Here is a 21,040-nt window from a genome sequence, read left to right as displayed (position 1 = left end):
TCTTAGTGAAAATTAAGGTATATGTTGAATTAACATGTTATGATTTTTCATTTGATTTAATTTTTTATTAGCAGGCAAACTTGTTGCATTTCTGAGTTGACACATGCCTCTGTCAGACAGAAGGAGAAGAGCAAGAAGGAGCAGGAGGCTGCAGCTGAATTTAGAAAGTCAGAGGTGCTCTCACAGCCACATGAGATGAACGGAAGATTCCTCCCAGTGGGGAAGAGAGCAGAGTGCAGACAACAGATGTGAGAAGGTGCTCAGCGCTGCGAGCTCCAGCATCCTCGCGCTGAGAAAGGGGCGGTGCAAACATGATTGACATTCACAGGGAATATAAAGGCGCCGGCCTTCTCCCCAGCTGCTCGTCACGCTGACCTGTACCATCTCTCGCCTGCTCGTGGGGTTTCTGTCAACTAGCACCGGGAAGGACAAACTATTTGGAGAATAACATTTTATTGTGACCATGCCAGAACCCACTAAGAAAGAGGGTAAGATTCATCCCTAGATCTTTTTGTTGTACTTTTTAAATAAAGCATGTTTTTTTTTTTTTTGCAGTTTTCAAAAAATATTCTATTTCTTAAAGAGACTATAAGATAATAGAATACTGTGACTTAAAGAAAAGAATCTTAGAGTAAAAAGACCAGAGGCTAAATATAGGAAGAGTATAACCAATTAAAAAATATCTGTTAATGATCATTTATGAAGGAACATTAACTAAAATGATCAAATTAGAATTTTATCATTTGTTACAAAGAATCCTTAAAGTTTAATTTTCTTAGGTTCAGTCACAAATGTTTCACCATGTATTTGCAGTTTGTGGGGAGTGGGAGGAGTTTGGAATGCTTTCTTAAATAGTTAACAAATTTGATCAAGATTTCAATAAAGAATTTGTGACAGTATTTCCCAATTTGCTATATTTTTCTCCTAGAAAGACATTTAAAATATGCAGATGCAGTTACTTTTTGCTTTTATCAGTTTGGAGCTTTATTAATTATGACATTATTACACTCTTGCATGGGAAAAAAATCAAACACCTGGTTAAAGAATATCTTTGAATGTCACTGACTGTGTTCTTTAATGAGCTTTATTGTAGGTAATTTCATAGTAACCTTTTAAAAATAATTAAACTGAAAATAATCTTCATTAGGAAAAATGCTTCCTCCAATAAACAGCTTCTCCTATGTATGAAAAATCAATATCTTAAAACTACTTATTAATAATATAAATAAGCTAAAACTCAAAATTACTAAAATAACTAATGAAAAACACAAATTAACAGCAGAAATATATTTAATTTAATTTAAAATGGTAATCAGCATCTTTTAAAAATACTTTTTTCACATGTGTTAGTCTTCATTAATGCCTACTAAATCTTTGTTTTTCACTTTTGCAAATAAAAGCAACAAACTGACTAACGTTAGCAGGGAGCCAGAGAGCATAAAAATGGTATTTAGCTTTGTTTTCATTTTTAATTCTAAAAACTGCTTTTAACCATTATTTTGAAGAGCCTTGGAAAAGATGCTAGATGTTGAATCTGAAGTTGAAATACTAACCAAATTACCAAAAGTTTTTGAAATATATTTTCTTTATGTAATTAAGTAACCAGTGTTGACAGGCTGTGGTGATCAGTTTACAGGTTGGCTTTACTTAGTGGCGGAGGGCATTGATGGATGAAGTCTTCTACCCGAAATAACCACACCAAATGCATGCATTAATATGGGAACTTAATCCTGACTATCAAGCAGTGAGTCCAGTCCCTGCTGAAGTGTCTTATTTGTAATGCAAATGATTTACTTGTGTATTAAGTGTCCTTTTCATTTGATCTGTCACTTGACTAGCCTCTTCAAGGCTTATTTGGATGAAATGCATTCTATGTTTCCTGACTGAGGACAGAATATTGTTTTAATTATCCTGCATTTAGTGGATGAATTTGCATGTGTTATTTTAAAGCCCATTGGAAAATGACAAGAAAAGCTGATAAACTAATAGGTAATATGAAGAGCTGTAGAGCCTATAAAGCTAATTAAATTATTTGGATTGCTAGATGTGATAAAGTTTTACTTCTTGTCTGACAACTTAATCTGATCCATTCTACTTTTTTTAAAGACAATGAAACTAGTGAGACAGGAGGAAAATATATCTTTAACTTCAGCCCTTCCCTCACCCTACCTCCCAAAAAACCGTGTATAAATATTGGTTATAAATCAGCATACATACCAAAGTGCCCATAATCTTTTGCTATAAAAGTACTGTGGATATTCTGTGTAGGAGTTGCCCTCAGCACAGTAATTTTATACTCAGATTCTTTGGTTAGTTTAAATTTGGATGGTGGGGAGTCAGGATAAAAAGAGGGTTACTGATATATTTAAAATCCTTTGAGGAAGTACAGTGATTTTTTTGGTTTTCCTTACCAGCAGAACTGATTTTTAAAGGAACTACACCTTAAAGAGTTTTCTTAATGAAATCATTGCATTTTTCTATTGTTTACATCAGAAATGTAAGGAGTGTGGCAAGTCAGGGGCTGTTCTGGCCCTTGCATCTTCTCCCAATTAATGTCATTTACTGGCGTTGAACTACCTTGGTGGCTCAGACGGTAATGTGGCAGACCCGGGTTCAATCCCTGGGTCGGGAAGATCTCTTGGAGAAGGAAATGGCACCCCACTCCAGTATTCTTGCCTGGAAAATCCCATGGATGGAGGAGCCTGGTAGGCTACAGTCCATGGGGTCACAAAGAGTCGGACACGACTGAGCGACTTCACTTCACTCCTTACTGGGGTTGGTTTTGGTCCATATACACATCCCTCTGAAAGACAGCCTCAAGAATAAAATGTGCTGCCAAGACAGTTCTACAGAATCCTTTCAAACTATCTGCAGAAACACCCCCCTCAAGCAGGTTTCTCCAGCCCCTATGGGTCTCCTTACATCTCTTCCTTAGCTGGAAGAACCATGCCCAGGCACAGCATGACCACCTGCTATAAATCTTGATGACACATGAGCTGCTTTGACCTTCCCAGGATCCAGGAGCACTTGACAACTCTTCAAAAGAGGCCGAGTTTTCAGCACCTGAAAGTGCAGAAGATGTCTCTCTCAAATGCCTCCCGACCTGCAGCGGCCTAATTCTGGGAGCTTCAAGTTTGGTCTTGGGAGAGTTGGTCCTTCTAAAGGAGAAGGGGGAAGTATGGTTGTACCTTTAGACCTCATGGAGGGACTCTAATGGAAGTAATTAGTCAACAGCCCTTATTTAGACCCTTCAGAATATTCTGGATGGCTCAGTAAGCTCTTTCTGAGAAATAAATTTTTTTTTAGGAATAGCTTCCCTGGTGGCCTAGACAGTAAAGAATCTGCCTGCAATGTGGGAGACTCAGGTTTGATCTCTGGGTTGGGAAGTTCCCCTGGAGACGTGCATGGCAACCCACTCCAGTACTCTTGCCTGGAGAATCCCATGGACAGAGGGGCCTGGTGGGCTATAGTCCACGGGGTCAGAAAGTAGTGGACATGACTGAGCAACTAACACTCTCACTTCACTCCCCTTTATCCTCTCCACCTCTATGTTATATATTTATTCATTGTAGAACTACATCACTTGTACCGCCAGTTCCAAAGAAAATGTCTGTCTTACACTTTAGATTGATGCAGATCTGACACCCAGTAAAAGTAAGGTGTTCTAATCAAACAGTGAGAAGGAAGTTTCAGATTTGTGGGAATCTCCCAGGATGTCTTGCTGATACATTAATTTACCTATCATCAGTTAATTGAGCGCTTACTATGAGCTGGTTGCTGGGATTTCAGAGATACATGCAACATGGTCTCTGCTCTAAAAACCTTTATGGTGAATTGCCCCGGGTCTCACTGAGTAAAGAAGTCATCTTTTGCTGAAACTCTCTTTTTCTGTCAAAAAGTGGTTTTATCAACGTGAAGTTAGAAACATGCAAGAATCTTACGCTGTTAATAATGTTTTTGCCCACAATCATTTTTTAAGAATTTTTGCTCTGTACTATGTAATGATTAAAACCATAAAGTCTGGTTCTTTAATATAGTTAGACAAATCGTTAACTGTCAAACTCTATAGAACCTAGAAAAAATTCTTTTCTAAAACACCAAGTTAAGGTGTTAATGTGAATTTCACTTTTTGTGATATATCAGGCCCTATTATATTTCATGCACTTAACTTGTAGGAAAGAAGCAAAAGTTCCTTATTGGTGCCTGTGGGTCATTCAAAACACTTTGAGAGTGTCGTGGTAGATTTCTCATCTTCCTTGTAAGATCTTTTGTTGAAAACTCAAACATATGGCAAACGATACCTTCATTGATGACCATAGTTTTAGGGGCCATTCTAATAACTCCAAGAATCAAAAGTATGGCATTGTTGCTACAGATTCGTTTGCTACTTCAACATGCAGTGTCTATCTATTCTATCTTGGCCTACTTCAGTAAGCTTAGGTGGGAACGTGGTCATGGAGAATAACTTTTTCAGTCCATAGGAGCTTTTCCTTTGCTACTTCTTTTTCTTGGTCGCTAGAGATTTCATGACCTTTTAAGGTTCTGCTAAGCCCCAAACCCGTCTGAATGCAAAGCAGCACTCCTCACCTCTTACCTACTTCCCAGCATCACTCAAGGCTTAGTCATCATCAGAAAAGGAGCCTTGGTGATGGGAAACCTCCCTCTCATATGTACTCCTTGACCTTCAGTTTCCACCCGGATGAGACTGGACGGTCTGTTTCAAACACCAAAGTAAATTTGTCTTTGGAGAAGTTGTATTACATATAGAATATTAGTTTTCTCTCAAACGAGAGAAAAGTAGGGACTTCTCTGGTGGTCCAGTGGTTAAGACTGTGCTCCTAAGGCAGCAGGCCTGGGTTCCATCCCTGGTTAGGGAGCTAGATCCACATGCAGCAAATAGAACCTAGCGCAACCAAACAAATACATATTTTTTAATTAGGGAAAAGTGCATTTGTTGAAAGTAATGCAAAGAAAGGGAGAAGAGGGAGGGGGTATTTGATTGAGGGCGGCTACTTCCCTCCAAACTTCATGTGGTTCATTTAGGCCACATTGAAGATTTGGATGAAGAATAAAGAAGTTGCATGAATGAATGCCAATGTTTTCCCCCACCCCCACCTTGAAAAAACTTTGCAGGCTCTACTGGCCATGCACAGTGTAGATTTGAGCTATCTGCTCTAAGAAGGAATACTCTTGGGCTAATGCATGCTAGAGGAGCTTAATACTTGGCAAAATCATTCTTTTTCAGTAGCATGCTTTTATGACTGTCCGACTGCACCTGTTAGGAAGATAAATAAAGGACTGGCCAATTCTTTCCTCTCAAGCGCCCTAAATATATCTCTTAAAAAAAAAAAACTTTGAAAAAACAAGTTGTATCTTTGTTTCTCATCCAGTAAGTTTGAAGAAGTCTCCCCTAGGCCTTGTAAAGAGCAGGGGTAAAGGAGTTCCTGAGATGAACAAAGGTTAGGCTCTCTGGCTAGTGTGAGAGACCCCAAGAGAAAGGAAAAAGAGAAACACATAATCATTGCTCTCTCAATGCCACACTTTATTCTGGCCTGTGATATAGCCTTGAAACATTTTAGATTCCTCATGGGCACACACTTCACAGAGTTCTCTTCTTTTTAGCAATTTAGAAGTATTCCTGAATTTGGCATGAATGTTAGAATAAACTGCCCAGGCTGACATTACTCTAAAGAAATGCTTGGACTTAAAAATAAATAAACAAACCATCTTTTAAAAAGCTTGAGTGAACATAAAATGATGTTTTTGCAATCTTTTTGGAAGCTCATAGATGCTTTCTTTTAGAGAGAATTGTGGAAAGAGGCTGCCATGAAAGGAAATAGAATGCTGTTGTCTTACAGCCCTAGAAAGCAGTTTTGTTATTTTTGCTGAAGTCTCTTATGATTGTTCAATTTAAAATTTATTTTTCAACTCTTTATGGCCAAATAGAAGAATTTTTATTGTTAATAATTACAATTGTATCTGCTTGCCTCCTTAATTAGTCTATGAAACCTATATTAAGAGACACAAAATACTCTTGGCAGCCCATGACTTCTGTGGTAATTCTAGACCTCATCTCTAGACATACTTGGGTGTGTTAGATAATAAAGAACAGAATTAAAGTTCCAGCATTAAAAAATAAGCAGAAAACTTCTAATTTCATGTGTGTTCCTGCAGAGATATGACCATGTCTTTTTCCTTTTTTTTTTTTCTTTATTTATTTGTGGCTGTGTTGGATCTTAGTTGCAGCATGCAGGCTTCAGAGCATGTGGGCTCAGTAGTTGTGGCTCATGGACTTAGCTGCCCCACAGCTTGGGGGATCTTAGTTCCCTGGCCAGGGGTCAAACTGGCATCCTCTGCACTAGAAGGAGAATTCTTAACCATTTGGACCACCAGGAAAGTCCCCCGTTTCAGTTCTTGAGGGGACAGATGTCTTTTCTGGAGTCCTTAGCTTGCTCAGAATGTTGCATCCTGTGTGTTCAGTCACTAAGTCAGGTCCAACTCTGTGACTCCATGGACTGTAGCTCATGCAGGGAAGCCCGACTAATACACAGAAAGGTAGTTATTGAAATACAGTGTTTTGAGTTAAGTTAATCACGAAGTAGGTATTGTTTATTCAAGAGCAGTTTTCCAAAATTTAAAAGTGTAGTGATTAAGGAAAACAAAACCATGAAAAAGAAGAAAAGACTTCATCACTTTATTTCCTGTGTGTGTGCGTGCTAAGTCACTTAAGTTGTGTCCGACTCTTTGTGACCCTACAGACTGTAGCCCACCAGGCTCCTCTGTCCATGGAATTCTCCAGGCAAGAATACTGGAGTGGGTTGCTGTGCCCTCTTCAAGGGAGTCTTCCTGACTCAGGGATCAAACCTGCATCTCCTGTGGCTCCTGATTGCAGGCAGATTCTTCACCACTGAGCCCCTGGGGAAACCCCCTAATTTCCTGCATGCATGCAAACTGTCTCGTACTAGAGAGAACAGAGCATCTGTCCCCATAGATTTTTATAAAGACAGCCCCCAAATATCAAAGTGATGACACTGTCACCCACAGATCTCTTCTTTGTGGGTAGCCCAATTATAATTTACAGAATATGTTTGTTTTGGACAGCTGCACAGATAGACAATAAGCCACATTTTCAGGGTGTTCCCATGCAAGGGGCAGATTAATTATGCACTTTTACATGCGTTTCCAGAGTAAAGTTGTAGATTCCATCTGATTGGGGCATGAAGTGGTCGATTTGGCAAAGAAAAAAAGACCAGGATCATTTAATCCCACGCTTATTTTTCTCTCTAACTTGAGTTCCCAATAAGCTAACTGAAATCTGACTTTCATTATGCCTTTCAAATCTGAACTCCGCTTTGATAAGATTTTTGCCCTTTTATACTGCCTAAGAAATCTTTTTATGGACCAATTTGGAACATCAATACAACACCCAAAATTATGTTTATTTATATGTCAAATCTTTTAATTTTGTTTTTTGACTTTTATTTTAGATATTTACAAGAGCTTGGGGTTCAATTTTTATTTTCTTTTTCTCCAAATCATCCAGTTTTTCCTCTCTCTCTGTGTGTATGTGTTAGTCGCTCATTTGTGTCCAGCTTCTTGCGACCCCATGGACTGTAGCTTGCCAGGCTCCTCTGTCTATGAAATTCTCCAGACAGTAGTACTGGAGTGGGTTGCTATTTCCTTCTCCAAAGGGTCTTCCCAACCCAAGGATCAAACCAGGTCTCCCGCATTGCAGGAAGATTCTTTAACATTTGAGCTACCAAGGGAATCTGGTTTTTCCTCTAAATAGCGTCAAATCTCTAAGTTCCTCAGGCATTCTTTGCTTGCAGCGAGTATTAGCTTTTGCCTTCTATAAAATTTTATATCTCTTGGAACAGGATATTCTGCTTTTAACTAAAAATTTACCTTATTATATAATTCTACAATTTAATTTCTCATTTTTTTAGTTACATGTCTTTAGACTTATTCTTCATCCAGTATGTATTTTGGCTTTTTTCTTATGTATACTAGGTAATATTCATCATTAAGCATAGTGACATAAAGTTAACTATTCACAGAATATTCTAGACAGCTCAGATTCCTGCTGTATCCTGTATTGAGTTAGTTATACTTCACATGTCTCATTTTCTTCATCTGTTAAACGTGAATAATAATAGTAACTAGCTCACTGGTTTTTTGTAAAAATTAAATAAGTTAGGTGAAAAGCTGCGAATAAACCCTAGCATGTAATAAGAACTTAAGTCCTTTCCTTCTAAAGCAGCAAACTCAGAAATTTTGTCGTGCCTGTGGTATTAAATGCCTAAAGTTTAATATAAACTTTGAGGGCATTTCTGCCAACACATATCAAACACTGTAAGGTATGTTACAACCACAGTTCACCTCTCTGCCTGGTGTTAACGTTTATAATACAGTCCCAAACGGCTGTGGTTACGATCATAGCCATCATTGCCACCACCTTAAGTATTTCTTTCTTTTTAGACTTGAAGTAAAATATCTTTGCGTTCATCCATGGAGGCTCAGCTCAGAGGCCTACACTCTAGAGCGTCTGTGTTCACACTGAAATGTGCCATGTCCAGCTGAGGGTCCCCAGTTGTTAGGGAGGTGGTGATAACCACTGTGGGGGGCATGGCCTTCCCCACTTAGCTGAAAGAGTCCCCCTGCACAGTTGAACGTGTAACTGTATCCTCCACCAAGGGCTAGAAGGCTTGGGTGTGGGGGGGCATTAAGATTTCTCTTCCCACCCGGGGAGCTATTGGCAGGTGGGGAGTTTTCCTCTGGTCTGAACATTTCTGAGATAGCCACATAAAGAACTCTCCATGACCGCGTATGAATATGGTGGGTGATTGATTGAGTGACTGTGTTTACTGCTGTGGAATTTTATTTTTATGACCCCACCTGGCATCAGGCCTGTCGTTCCTCTATTTTTAAAAAGTCACCCAATGTGAGGCCCAGCAATGGCTTGGGAAAGGCCTGTAAGTGGTTTATTCTGATAACCCTATAACCACAGAAGAGTGATATGATTGTAGGGGTGGTCTACTCTGGAGCAGACCTGTCAGGGAAAGACAAAATGGGATGAAAGGGAGAAATTTTTAATGATTCAAATCACTTTTGACCTGTGCTAAATTTTTAAACTTCAGCTTAAGGAAAGCTTCTTCTATACCACTATACCTACCGAGGTTACTCCCAACTCTCACTTTGTTCTTACATTAAAATATATTAAGAAGAAGAATAAAGAGACAAGTAATCAGATCTTAGCAAAAGATCTCATTTTCATCCAGCCCCATGTTAACAGTGAGAAGCTATTTGTTGCTCTGTGATAATCATCAGACTTTAATCTTCCTGTGTGGAATGACATCTTAAGTTAAAACCGTGTAATTTGAACAATGGAAGAGCAAGTTAACTAGGAAAGGGAAAAAACCCTGTGGATTCAGGGAATTTCCATCAAGTTAACTAATGAGTCATTGAAAATTTACTACTTGATGTACAAATAGGCTCCACCTATTCACAACCTTAGAATATCGTCTTTGGGGCTATTTGGCCACAGTCAATATTAATAACTATTAAATTGAATCAAATTTTGAATAGCTGGAGTCGATGGGTAGCTAATATCGCATTTTGTTTTTGAAGATTATTATTTCAACCAATTTGGATATAAACAGACTTAAGATGTAACGTATTACTCCTTGTTTTGAAAAGTAAAGTGCAGTGGATATAATTTAACTTTGTCATCATTTACAGATATCAGTCATCTTGCCACATGATATCCGCAGAGCTCAAATTATTTGTCTTTTTGTTAATGAGGCCACATTGGTTTGTATTTTGAATTCGTGTCCAACTCTGGATAGCTTTCCTGTCTCATCCCTTGCCAGAAGGCTGCTGTCTTCTTTAATTACTCTTACTAGTCAGTGTGTGAAGCTGCCCCCTTCTCTTCCCTCTACTGTTTGCTTTGGATCCTGGCCAGGTCAATACTCTAGCTGAGCAGGACTACACTGCAGAGTACCCCATTTAAGGAGGCACTCATTCTCCAGGTCGTGCAAATGCAAGGTCCAGACCTGAGTCTCAGTGCCTCTGTAAGTGATGCTCCCTAGTCGCCTGGCTCCCCTCACCCTCATTCCAGTTCCAGGGCTGGGGACCCAGGTGAGGGGCCTTCTTTTGGAAGTACAGCATTTGAGCTCTGAGAGTGCCAGGTAGGAGGAGCTGGAGACAACTCATTTTGCTCTTCAGAAGCCCCTATAATTTGCTGATCAGCAGCTGTTATCTGGATAAGTAAGGTTGCTAGATAGCCGAATTCTAAATAGGGGAGGTGATAGCAGACAATATCACCCTTTGTTCCTATTAATTATGTACACTGTAGAATAAGTTACTGCCCCCAAATCAGTTTGTGGCTTTTATTTTGACTGATTCACTCATTTTTATTAAGCAAGGCTACAGATTTCTCCTAAATGATGCGTATGACCTGAGTTTATTTTTTTAAGTGTACACACACAAAATAATTTTCAAAGATTTACCGTAAATTCTAAATAATTCTCAAACTTTTCGGTCTTAGGTCAATTGGCACTCAGTAATTGCTGAAGACGTTAAAAAGTATTTGTTTATGTGCACTCTATTAATACTTACTGAATTTGAAATTAAAATGGATGAACTTTTAAAGCCTGAGAGTACAAGCACATGTCCTACTAGCTGTCAGAGTGTTGACTTCATCACACATTATGTATCTTTTGGAAAATGCCACTGCCTGTTTGCACAAAATGTCTCAGCATTATTCTGAAAATAGTTTTGACCACATGGACCCCTCAAGAGGGTTTCAGGGGCTCTTGGGGACCCCAGATCATACTTTGAGAATTTCTGTTCGAAGTCAGTATATAATTGCCTCTAAAAAATGTATAATCCACCCTTAAATTCCAAGGTATAAAATCCAGACCTGTGGCCCGTAGTGAATAGAACAGGAGACAAAACAATCATTTAATTGTGAAAACATTAAATTACATCTTAAGTTGTGTCCAAAAATCTTGATCTCTGATGTGTAAGCAATATGGTCAGTGCAAATCCACTGTCATTCCTGTTTGCTAATTTTTTTGGTGGCCTTTATGATTCATATAATCAAAACTTCTTTAAGTGCAATGAATGTCCCCATGCAGACAGTATTTTACATTAAAGTGGTTCCCATTGTGCTATTATCAAGGCACATGAGAGATGGGCCGGGACGTGACTTGTGCCAGGCTTCACTGTCAACAGTGTTTATTGTATATTTAATCCAAAAGAGAAGACAGTGCTATAGTACCAAAAGTTACAAGAGTTGGCCAGATAAAACCTTTTTTACCCCAATGTTTGCAATATATAAAGCATTCACATATTTTATTTCAAACCAAGAATTTGACTTTTAGGGAATTTCCTGGTGGTCCAGTTGTTAAGACTCCATACTTCTGCTGCAGGGGGATGTGAGTTTGATCCCTGGTTGGGGAATTAAGACCCCACATGCCATGTAAGGTGACCAAAAGTAAATAAAAATTAAGAAAAAAAAAAAAGAATTTGACTTTGAGAATAAGAAATAATAATTAAGAATAGCGTGGAATTTTCTCCTGCACCCCAGGTTACCAAAGGATGGTTTTAATACATTTGTTTTATCCAAAAAAAGTGACAGAAAGTCACATAAACACAAAAAAAGATGTTTAATGATTACAACTGTTATTATCTTTTCTATGCCTATTAACATTTTCATATAATGTCATTATGTTCTCTGTGCTATTAAAAGCCTAAATTAAATTGCACATGAGGGCCCATAAAATAATTTTTAAGTAAATCAGGCAGTATATTATTTGAGCAGTGAGCCCAGGGGAAGAAGAGACCTGGGTTGTTTATATCATTTTGATGTATAGACACGAAAGAGAGGCAGATTAATGCCTCTTATTAAAACTTAACATTTTTTTCCCCTTTAATGTATTGACCATGGAACCTTTGATTATGGAAAATAGAAATAGACTGCATTGGAGGGAGCCAACCATTTATGGAGTACTGGGTACCTAGTCTTTCAGCAGAGCAGCAGAACCACATATGGGCTGTCTCTTTTATAGCGGCCACCAGTGCCCGTCAATTAGAGGGCCCTGGCACTAACTGTGCGGGCCTGCCATTGGTGGCATACCTGTGCTTTTTACAGTAGGTGGTCATAGGAAAAATCCACCATAAATAGATCGAGCCCTTTGAAAGCATGTCAGTGTCGCAGAGGGAAAGAAAGGCTATATCCGTGAATTAGGGAGGATCAAGGACAGCCGCCCTTGCTGAAGGAGCCTGAGTTGCTGGTTCAGAGTCTGGTTGATTTTTATGTTGTCCATAAAAATATTTCCTGGGTTTAATTTTTCAGAGTATACCGATTTCTTTCTTTCTTTTTAATTCAAAAACTGTTTAAAGACAGCCACGTACTTAACCCTGCTTCTTGAGTCCATCCTGTTGGTCTGTTTTCCAGTGGAGACAATAGGGAAGGATGGATGAGGGGGACAAAAACCCAACTTTATTCACCTGGGAGAAAAGTCCCACGGAATTTGCCTTTTTTTTTTTTTTAATTGAATTTGTTACAATATTGCTTCTTTTTGTTTGTTTGTTTTAATGTTTTGGTTATTTTGGCCACAAGATAGGATCTTTGGCCACAAGATAATTTTGGCCGCTTGTAGGATTTCAGCTCACCAAGCAGGGATTGGACCCATACCCCCTGCACTGGAAGGCGAAGTCTTAACCACTGGGCAGCCAGGGAAGTCCCTGCCCTCTGGTTTCTGAATAAGCAGAAATATAGCGGCCATTGGAGAAGGAAATGGCAGCCCACTCCAGTATTCTTGCCTGAAGAATTCCATGAACAGAGGGCTCCTGGTGGGCTCCTCTTTACAGTCACAAAGAGTCAGACACAACTGAATAAACCACAGATAATAACCTCAATAGATGCCTATTTGCTCAAATCTCAGGAATCAGAGAGCTTCCCAGGCCTCGTGTTTCCTGCCAGTTCCAACATGGTAAAACTGGGTGATAATGAGATTGGCATAGTTGGCTGAGGGTTATTTGCTAAGAAAACTAGCCTAGATTTTGAAAAGCGGAATCCTTAGAAAGGCAAGAGGTGGCGATTTTATTTATTTATTTATTTGACTTCGCTGGGTCTTAGTTGTGTCACATGGGATCAAGTTTCCTGACCAGGGATTGAACCTGGGCCCCCTGCATTAGGAGGTCAGAGTCTGAGCCACTGAACCACCAGGGAAATCCCCAAGGGGTGTTTTGGGGGTCAAAACTCTGGTCCTAATTGCTCTTTCAAGATGGAAGGTATGTTGACGATAAGAAGAATCTAAATGATGAAGTTGGGTGTGTGCCTGGGAGAAGTCAGCCAGCAAAAGGGTCACCAGCAGGAGACATAGTGTACCCTGTGGGTAAGGCAGACGAAGAAAGCTGCCCTTGGAGTGCCAGGGGACGGTTCTTGATTTCTTGGCAGTGAGCAGAAGGGGCTTTTGTGTGGGTAGAAACAGCCTGCCAGTCAACTATATTTATAGAGCACCTGCTGTACGGAATTTGAAAAGGAGGAGGAGACAGGCCTTGTCCTCAAGAAGCTTGTGATCAAAGAAGTGCCCATGTACTGTGAACCCATTACCATTCACAGTCATATTTGGAATGGGAGAGGATTCAGTGATATTCACAGCACAGTCTGAGCCTCCTTATTCAAAGTGTGCAACCTGGACCAGCAGCACTAGCATCATTGGGGAGCCTGTTAGACATGCAGAATCTGGACCCCCCTCACCCCCACAGATCCCCAGAGTCAGAACCTGCACTTGACCAACCCCCAAGATGATTCGTGTGCACATAGCAGTGTCAGAAGCACCAGAAGGACTGTGGAAGTGCTGGGTCTCAAATATTTTGAGAGAGGAAAGCCTTCTGACTTGGTGACTAAACCGGTAGAAAAGGCACTTAATTACCTCTGAGATTCTTAAACATGGGCATCTCATCTTAGCCACCTTTATAAACCCCATCCTTGTTAAATTCATGAGGCTCAATAAATTCCAGTTGTGTGGGAGCTTCTTCCTACAGTCCCTAGTCAGTGGGAGTACAGTGGAAATCGTTGTGAATGGATTGTTGTTATAGAAGCAGCTAATGGATTTGGGGAACGTGCAAATGATTTCTGGAGGTGTAGGCAAAGCAGGGCATGACAAAGCCTGTCAGAGACAAGCATATGAGTAAGAGAGATACATGAAGAGTTTTTTTTGTTTGTTTGTTTTAAGGCAAAAACGGAGATGTCTCGAGGCCCCAAAATTACCTGTAGTGACTTATTTTCAGACTAAGTCATGTGCTACTTGGCTTTCACTATTCCTGGTTCCTCATCTCTTCAGGTTTAGAACAGCTGGAATTCTTTGTTTTAAATGCCTTGAAATCTATTGAGAGTTCATCTTCTTATGCTTTCTGTTCCACCAGGATTGATTTGATTGATCAATTTACTTAATTGTGCAAACTCTGTAATGCGTGTGTGTGTGTGTGTGTTGTGTTAAGTTGCCTCAGTTGCATCTGACTCTTTGTGACCCCATGGACTGCAGTCCTCCAGGCTCCTCTGTCCATGGGATTCTCCAGGCAAGAATACTGGAGTGGGTTGCCATTCACTTTTCCAGGGGATCTTCCTGACCCAGGGATCAAACTTGAGTCTTTTACATCTCCTGCATTGGCAGGCAGGTTCTTTACCTCTAGCGCCACTTGTAGATCTCATCAAAATATTAACTATTACCATTTTACAGCAGAAGACTGAGGGGCCTCCCTCTATCGTTTAATTCTCAGATGCTTCCTCAGACACCACTCCAATCCCAAACATGGTCTAACGTGATATAGCCCATGTAATAAGGCGACTCTCAGGAGGTAGCATGTGAGGAAAGACAGGAGCGTCATTCTCCCAGGTGTCTCCTGATGCAATCATGATCATAATGTGAGAACCATGAAAAGAGAGAGAAAGTATCTATGATGTGTACTGCATTACCTGTCCCTGCAGGACCCCCTTCATTCCTGCCAGCAACCCTTGAGATGAATTCTGTTGTTATTGCCATTACTCAGATGAGGAAACTGAGGTGTATTCTGCTCCCTGGGGCAACATCTAAATGAGGCGATGTGGCCTTGACCATCAGACCAATCAGTTCAGCAGGGGAAAACACAGTGAAATCTCTGAAAAGTCCATCAGCCCATTTCTGCCTCCACAAGAGTGACCGGCTGAGAAGGGCAGTTCAGTTCCACCCTGAAGAGGCCACGTACCGACTCAAGCAGACCTGGGTCAGAGCCTGTTTCCACCCTTCAGGGGCTGTGGGACCCCGCAGGGCCTCAGTTCCCATCTGTAAAATGCCGATAATGATAATACTGACTGCAGAGTGTTGTAAGGATGGTAGGAAGTAATATACACTAGGTCCTGCATGCAGTGAGTGGCCAATACATGGTTGTTATTTATTTATTCCTTCACTGGCTGTAAAATAATGGGGTTTATATGATTTTAAGAAGGAAGCATTCTGACTCTGCCTACTCACCAGGCAGGCATGCGTTTTCCTACTTCTGTTTGCCAAAACTACCTTAAAAATGCACCAGCATTAATATCCTATAATGTTTCTATAGTTCTGAGTATCTGATATAGTTGACTGTTAGTGATGGATGAAATGTGGATTTGTTGGAAGTTGAACTAAGCCCTTTAAATTGTCATTTTGGTTTGATTTGGGGGCTGTTACATAGAACACTGGGGCTACAGACATCACAAAAATGAAGAATACACAGTCAGGGCATTTTTACAGTTTCAGTGTCTAGAAACGTTCTCTTCTGTTTATTTAATTAGAATTCACCCTAGGCCTTTTTCCACAGCTTTCCTTACAAAATGGGCCTTTGTTTACAAAGATGTTGAGAAAGCATGACCAATTTGATAGTTCACATAGTGACCGAAGAATCCCTTGTTAATTTTTTTTAATCAATTCATTTAAAGTGGTTTTAGCAATAAGAAGAGGTACTAGGGAGATAGGAAAGGAATCAAAGATCCCTGTTTTTGTTTAGTTGAGAGGGACAGGAAGCATAAATATATGGGACTTCCCTGGTGATCAAGTGATTAAAATACTGCACATCCAACGCCACGGGTGCAGGTTCAATCAGTGGTTGGGGAGCTAAAGTCCTGCATGTTGCAAGGTGAGGCTAACAACACCCCCAAATAGCAAAAAAGAAACAAATAACAAAAAAGAAACACAAATATATGGAGGCAACTGGAAAATAATTTTTTTCCAGTTCATAAATATTTATTTAGTTTTCCCTTAATTTCTCTCAATAGTGTTTTATAAAGTTCTGCATAAGAATTTTACACATTTTTAATTAGGTTTATTCCTAGATATTTTACTTTGTGGACTTTATTCTATAGTAAAATAATGGTATTTTTTTTACAACATTATTTTCTACCTACCTCCAGCCTAGCAACCTTATTAAGGTAACATTATTTTAAAATATTTATTTATAGATTCAGTTGAATTTTTGTGTGTGTGTAATAATTCCATCTGAGAAATAATAAAATAATTTTTCCTCCATTGTAATCCTTCCACATATTTTTTTCATATCTTACTGCATGATTTAGAAACTGTTAAATAATTAAGGAATAAAGAGTGTATTGTGAGGTGGTCCACAATGCCTCCAGAATAAAGAAGGGGAACAGAATGATATAACCAGCTCTGAGAGTCTTTAAGACAAATGTCAAAAAAACCAGACCAAGACTGCCAAAGAATAATAATGGTAATAGTTACTGCTGCAAATGTAGGGCTCTATCTACACGCCAGGAACTGTGCTGTGCATTTTACATAGGATTAGCACCCTAAGAGCTCATTTATCTTATTATCCCTATTTCATAGATGAGCATGCCAAGACCGACAGAGATTAAGGAATTGTCCTCGATTACACAACTCGTAAGATGTAAAGTCAGGGTTCGAACTTGGGTCTGTCTGACACAGTCACATGTGGAGAAAAAAACCAAAGGTCAGTTGGGGAGAAGATCATCACTCTTTTCAGTGGCAGAAAGGTCAGAAGGTGAAAAAAGAAACCAGCTCTAGACCAGAGGGGACACCAGAATGCAGTGAGAAGAGGGGGTGGTAGGAGGTGCCTGCCAGCAATGGCTTTGACCTTTAACCTGAGGAGTGTAGACCCAGCCTAGCAGGTAACAGGAGCCTTCATGAGCAGAGTAACAGGATGAAAGTCAGTGAGAGCAGAAGGAAACCTGCCGTCGTGGGGGAAGAGACTAGAAGGCAGGGAAACTTGCTTTTATCTCTTCGTGTATTTTTTAATCAGAGTATAATTGCTTTCCAATGTTGTGTTAGTTTCTGCCACGCAGCCTGAATCAGCCATAGGAACACACATATCCCCTCCCTCTCGGAGAAGCTTGTCTTAAAGGGATCCAGGAAGAGGTCCATGGGCATTGGATGACAATGGCCCCGTCCAAAAGATAGAGTGTCAAAGACATTGGCTCCTCACTCTCGGTATTCTGATATCCATGTGCAGCCTCAGCTCACCCAAAGCTGAGAGGTCAATATTAGATTTCCATTGCCACAGTCAGAGCTCTGAAAATAAAATCCTTTGACGGAGGGTTTCATCTCCGGGTTGACACTGGCAGGAAAGATCCTTTCCATGACGTGGCAAAGAAACAAAGCGTCTCTGGTGTGCCATCTATGGGACGCTTGTGCTTTCACCATATCGCCAAACCACATCACATCCTGCCACGTTATCTTCTGCCTGTCTGTACGGTGATACGTCTTTTCTCCTTTCGTTATATTTCCCCAATAGTAAATTGTAATAATCTTGCTTATGATCATTTGGATGAAAATGCAGTAGTTGTGCATTTTAAGCAGTAAGTTGGAATTTATACCCGGCACAAAACATTAGCAATGAAAAAAAGACGTTGCTGTCTCCTGGCAGCCTTGCATTCCTCCTCTTTTAATTTGCTGCTCTTGCAATGTAGGCTCCTTCTTCTTCTGTCTCCTCCCAGCCTGCCTAGACTAAAACGGGGCACCTGACTTGCACGGTGATGATTCTCAGACCAAACTGCTTGTTGTGAAGTATTGTCCTCTTAGCTTGGGAAGAGCCACTTATGGGGGAAAATGTGGAAAATCATAGATCTGGACAAAGCTAAAACTCCTGGGATCCCACAATATGCTTCTACTACAAAAACTTTTCTTTGAGGTTTATTTATCAAACAAAAAGCAATTTTTTAAAGAGATTACCTTCATTAACTCTCTCTTCCTGCCCTAAAGTAGGAGCAGCTGATTCAGATACCCGTCACTAATTCCCTGTTCTGGGCATCCAAGGGGATTCAGCAGGGGAAATCCTATGCCCATTGTTCATAGGATATGCCTTTAGCTACTTGGATACATATTCTTCTATTTTACTGGCATATACTTGCTTTACAAAGCAGCGTCAGTTTCTGCCGTACGATGAAGTGAATCAGCTGTATGCATGCATATACCGTCTCCTCTTGGATCTCCTTCCCAACACCCTGGACATGTATTCTTCAGTAGAAGTTTCTTTAACAGACTTCACTGCCAGATTGCTATAATCCTGGGTACCCAAAGCCAAGTATAAAACCTCAAAACCAGAGCCCCGAGAACTTTGGATACGTGTAGGCAAAATATCTCCAGGCACACAAACTTCCAAGAATGACTGTGACTCTGAGGGGGGCTGGTTCTCTTTCCCAGTGAACAGTGGTTTACTTCATGATAAGAGGAACTGCGGCAAAGCCAGAGGACTTGGTTCTCATCATCATTCAGAAAGAGATGCTGCTGCTGGTGATGCCGCAGGGCTCTCTGGGGAATGTGGGGTCTCATTTTCTGAGCACCTGGGGTTCTCAGGGACGTGCTTGGTACTCAGTGTGTCTCATTTCAGCCTCACAGCAACCCTAAACGTATGAGCTAGGTGTCATGACCATTTTTCCAGGGAAGGGAAACAGGCTCAGTGCCATTAAATGCTCTGCCTGCCGCCCAAGATTATAACTAAGTGGAAGGACTTCTGGATGCCCATTTCACCCACGCTCTGTCCCTTACTACACACTGCCTCTCCTGGAAGTCTCCACATCTTCAAACCACATTTAGATCCTCATCTCATGCCGTACACCAAAAGACAGTGTGCCTTGGGTTGAAGCATTTCCTCTCTTGTCAGTCTCCGGAAGATGGAGTTGAGCAGAGCCTGGAGCTGTGGAAAATAACTTTTCCTAGGATAAGAGAGACTGACACTTCCATTACTCTTTTCATTTGTAGAAAATGAAGTGCTGGCCCCAGCTCCAGCTCCACCCCCGGAAGGTGAGTAAAACATTACGGTCTTCCATGTTTAGTCTGCAAACACAGAACATCCATCCCAGCGTGATTTGTCCTCCATGGAAGCTGTGAGTATTAAGCTAACTCCGGGCTGTCACGGGTTTGTAATCATAACTGTACCTTGTGTTTATATAACTTTCTTACGTTAATCTGGTTTGGATAGCACATCGTTCACTTATAAAACCTAGGAAATTATGCCAAAGTTCTTATGCTCATGCTTTCTCATTGTGGAGGCTGGGTCTCCAAGGGGCTGAAGGATTCGCAGTATTTCTTCACACATAGCTACAGGTAAACAGAGCTAAAGGTAAACACCTATTTCTTCCTTAGTCCTGGAAGATGAGCAGCACTTTTCTTACTTGAACTGCGTCACCACCAAGAACTTCCAGAAGCTCCCAGGGGAGTTTCCAGGAAGGTTTGGTGGCCTCGGAGGCTCAACAGCAAAAACTGCTGCAGTCCCCAGTGCTCTGCTGTCCAGCAGATGGCAACAGAAGCAAGCCCTGAAGAGTCCCAGTGACTGGCAGGTAGAGGGGTGTCTAGCAACACAAGTGAAGCCTGCTTTTTTTATCCAACACCTAAGGAAGAGAATGAGATTGGAAGAATGGCAAGTTCCAATGAAGTCTCCAGGACCATTTTTCTGCCTACTCAAATAGCCCCCACGGTGGAGGCAACCAGAATTACATGCATTTTCCCAAGAAGATGGGCTTCCCTGGTGGCTCAGACGGTAAAGAATCTGCCTGCAATATGGGAGACCTGGGTTCAATCCCTGGCTTGGGAAAATCCTCTGGGTCAAGAAGATCCACTGGAGTGGCTACCCACTCCAGTATTCTTGCCTGGGAAATCCCACGGACAGAGGAGCCTGGCGGGTTATAGTCCACAGGGTTGCAGAGTCGGACGTGACCGAGCAACAACACTTTCACTTTTCTTTACCCATCAAGGCACCAAAGTGCCCTCTCTCGGAAGATGAGAAACTGGAATCCATTCAATAATTATTCACAGGGTATTTTCCATGTGCCCTAGCCCTTCAGAAGGATAGAGAGCTTACTGATAGCTGTCTGCAAATATACTGTGTTTAGAGTGGAGGAACTCTTAGTAGGAAACAGTCCCCTGTATTCAGTTTGCTTACAGCCAATTAGATAATAAAATACGGCCCAGAGAACAATTAAATAAGATACACTGGTGGCTCAGTGGTAGAGAATTCGCCTGCCAATGCAGGAGATGCAGTTTCAATCCCTGGGTCAGAAAGATCCCCTGGAGAAGGAATTGGCAACCCACTCCAGTATTCTTGCCTGGAGAATCCCATGGAAAGAGAAGCCTGGCAGACTACAGTCCACGGGGTCACAAACAGGTGGACACGACTGAAGTGTCTTAGCATTCATGCAAAATAAATGAAACAGCCTCAGTGCCATTTAGTTCAAACGGGGGCAAGCTCAAGTTTAGTTTTCTTTCAAATCTATGACAGTCTTCTTAGGAACTTCTTTGGTATGTTTTCTCCTTGCACATACAGACTTTTTAAGATTTTTTTTTTTTTTTTAAATTTTTTTATTAGTTGGAGGCTAATTACTTCACAACATTTCAGTGGGTTTTGTCATACATTGATATGAATCAGCCGACTTTTTAAGATTTATTTTGCCAGCGCTGAGGACACAGAACCTGCAGGCCAATACAGATACAACCTTGCCTTTCTCTTCTCCAGATCAGCAGCTGTCGCTGGATCACTGTAAAGT

At 40.8% G+C, this 21,040-nt stretch overlaps 1 protein-coding gene across 22 annotated transcripts in view; it reads left to right on the top strand.

Moving 5' to 3' along the window:
• The first annotated feature begins 335 nt into the window (after positions 1-335).
• MYBPC1 (myosin binding protein C1) overlaps positions 336-21,040 on the top strand; it is a 94,587-nt gene continuing 73,882 nt past the window's right edge. For all 22 annotated transcript variants that reach the window (XM_043880861.1, XM_043880860.1, XM_043880857.1 and 19 more), the window contains exons 1-2: positions 336-488; positions 19,260-19,301. In XM_043880861.1, the coding sequence (XP_043736796.1) occupies positions 464-488; positions 19,260-19,301 (67 nt within the window). In that variant the 5' untranslated portion in view covers positions 336-463. The remainder of the gene's footprint in view (positions 489-19,259; positions 19,302-21,040) is intronic.

Source organism: Cervus elaphus, chromosome 22 (genome assembly GCF_910594005.1).
Source record: "Cervus elaphus chromosome 22, mCerEla1.1, whole genome shotgun sequence".
Taxonomy (NCBI): domain Eukaryota; kingdom Metazoa; phylum Chordata; class Mammalia; order Artiodactyla; family Cervidae; genus Cervus; species Cervus elaphus.
This window is presented reverse-complemented; position numbering and strand designations above follow the sequence as displayed.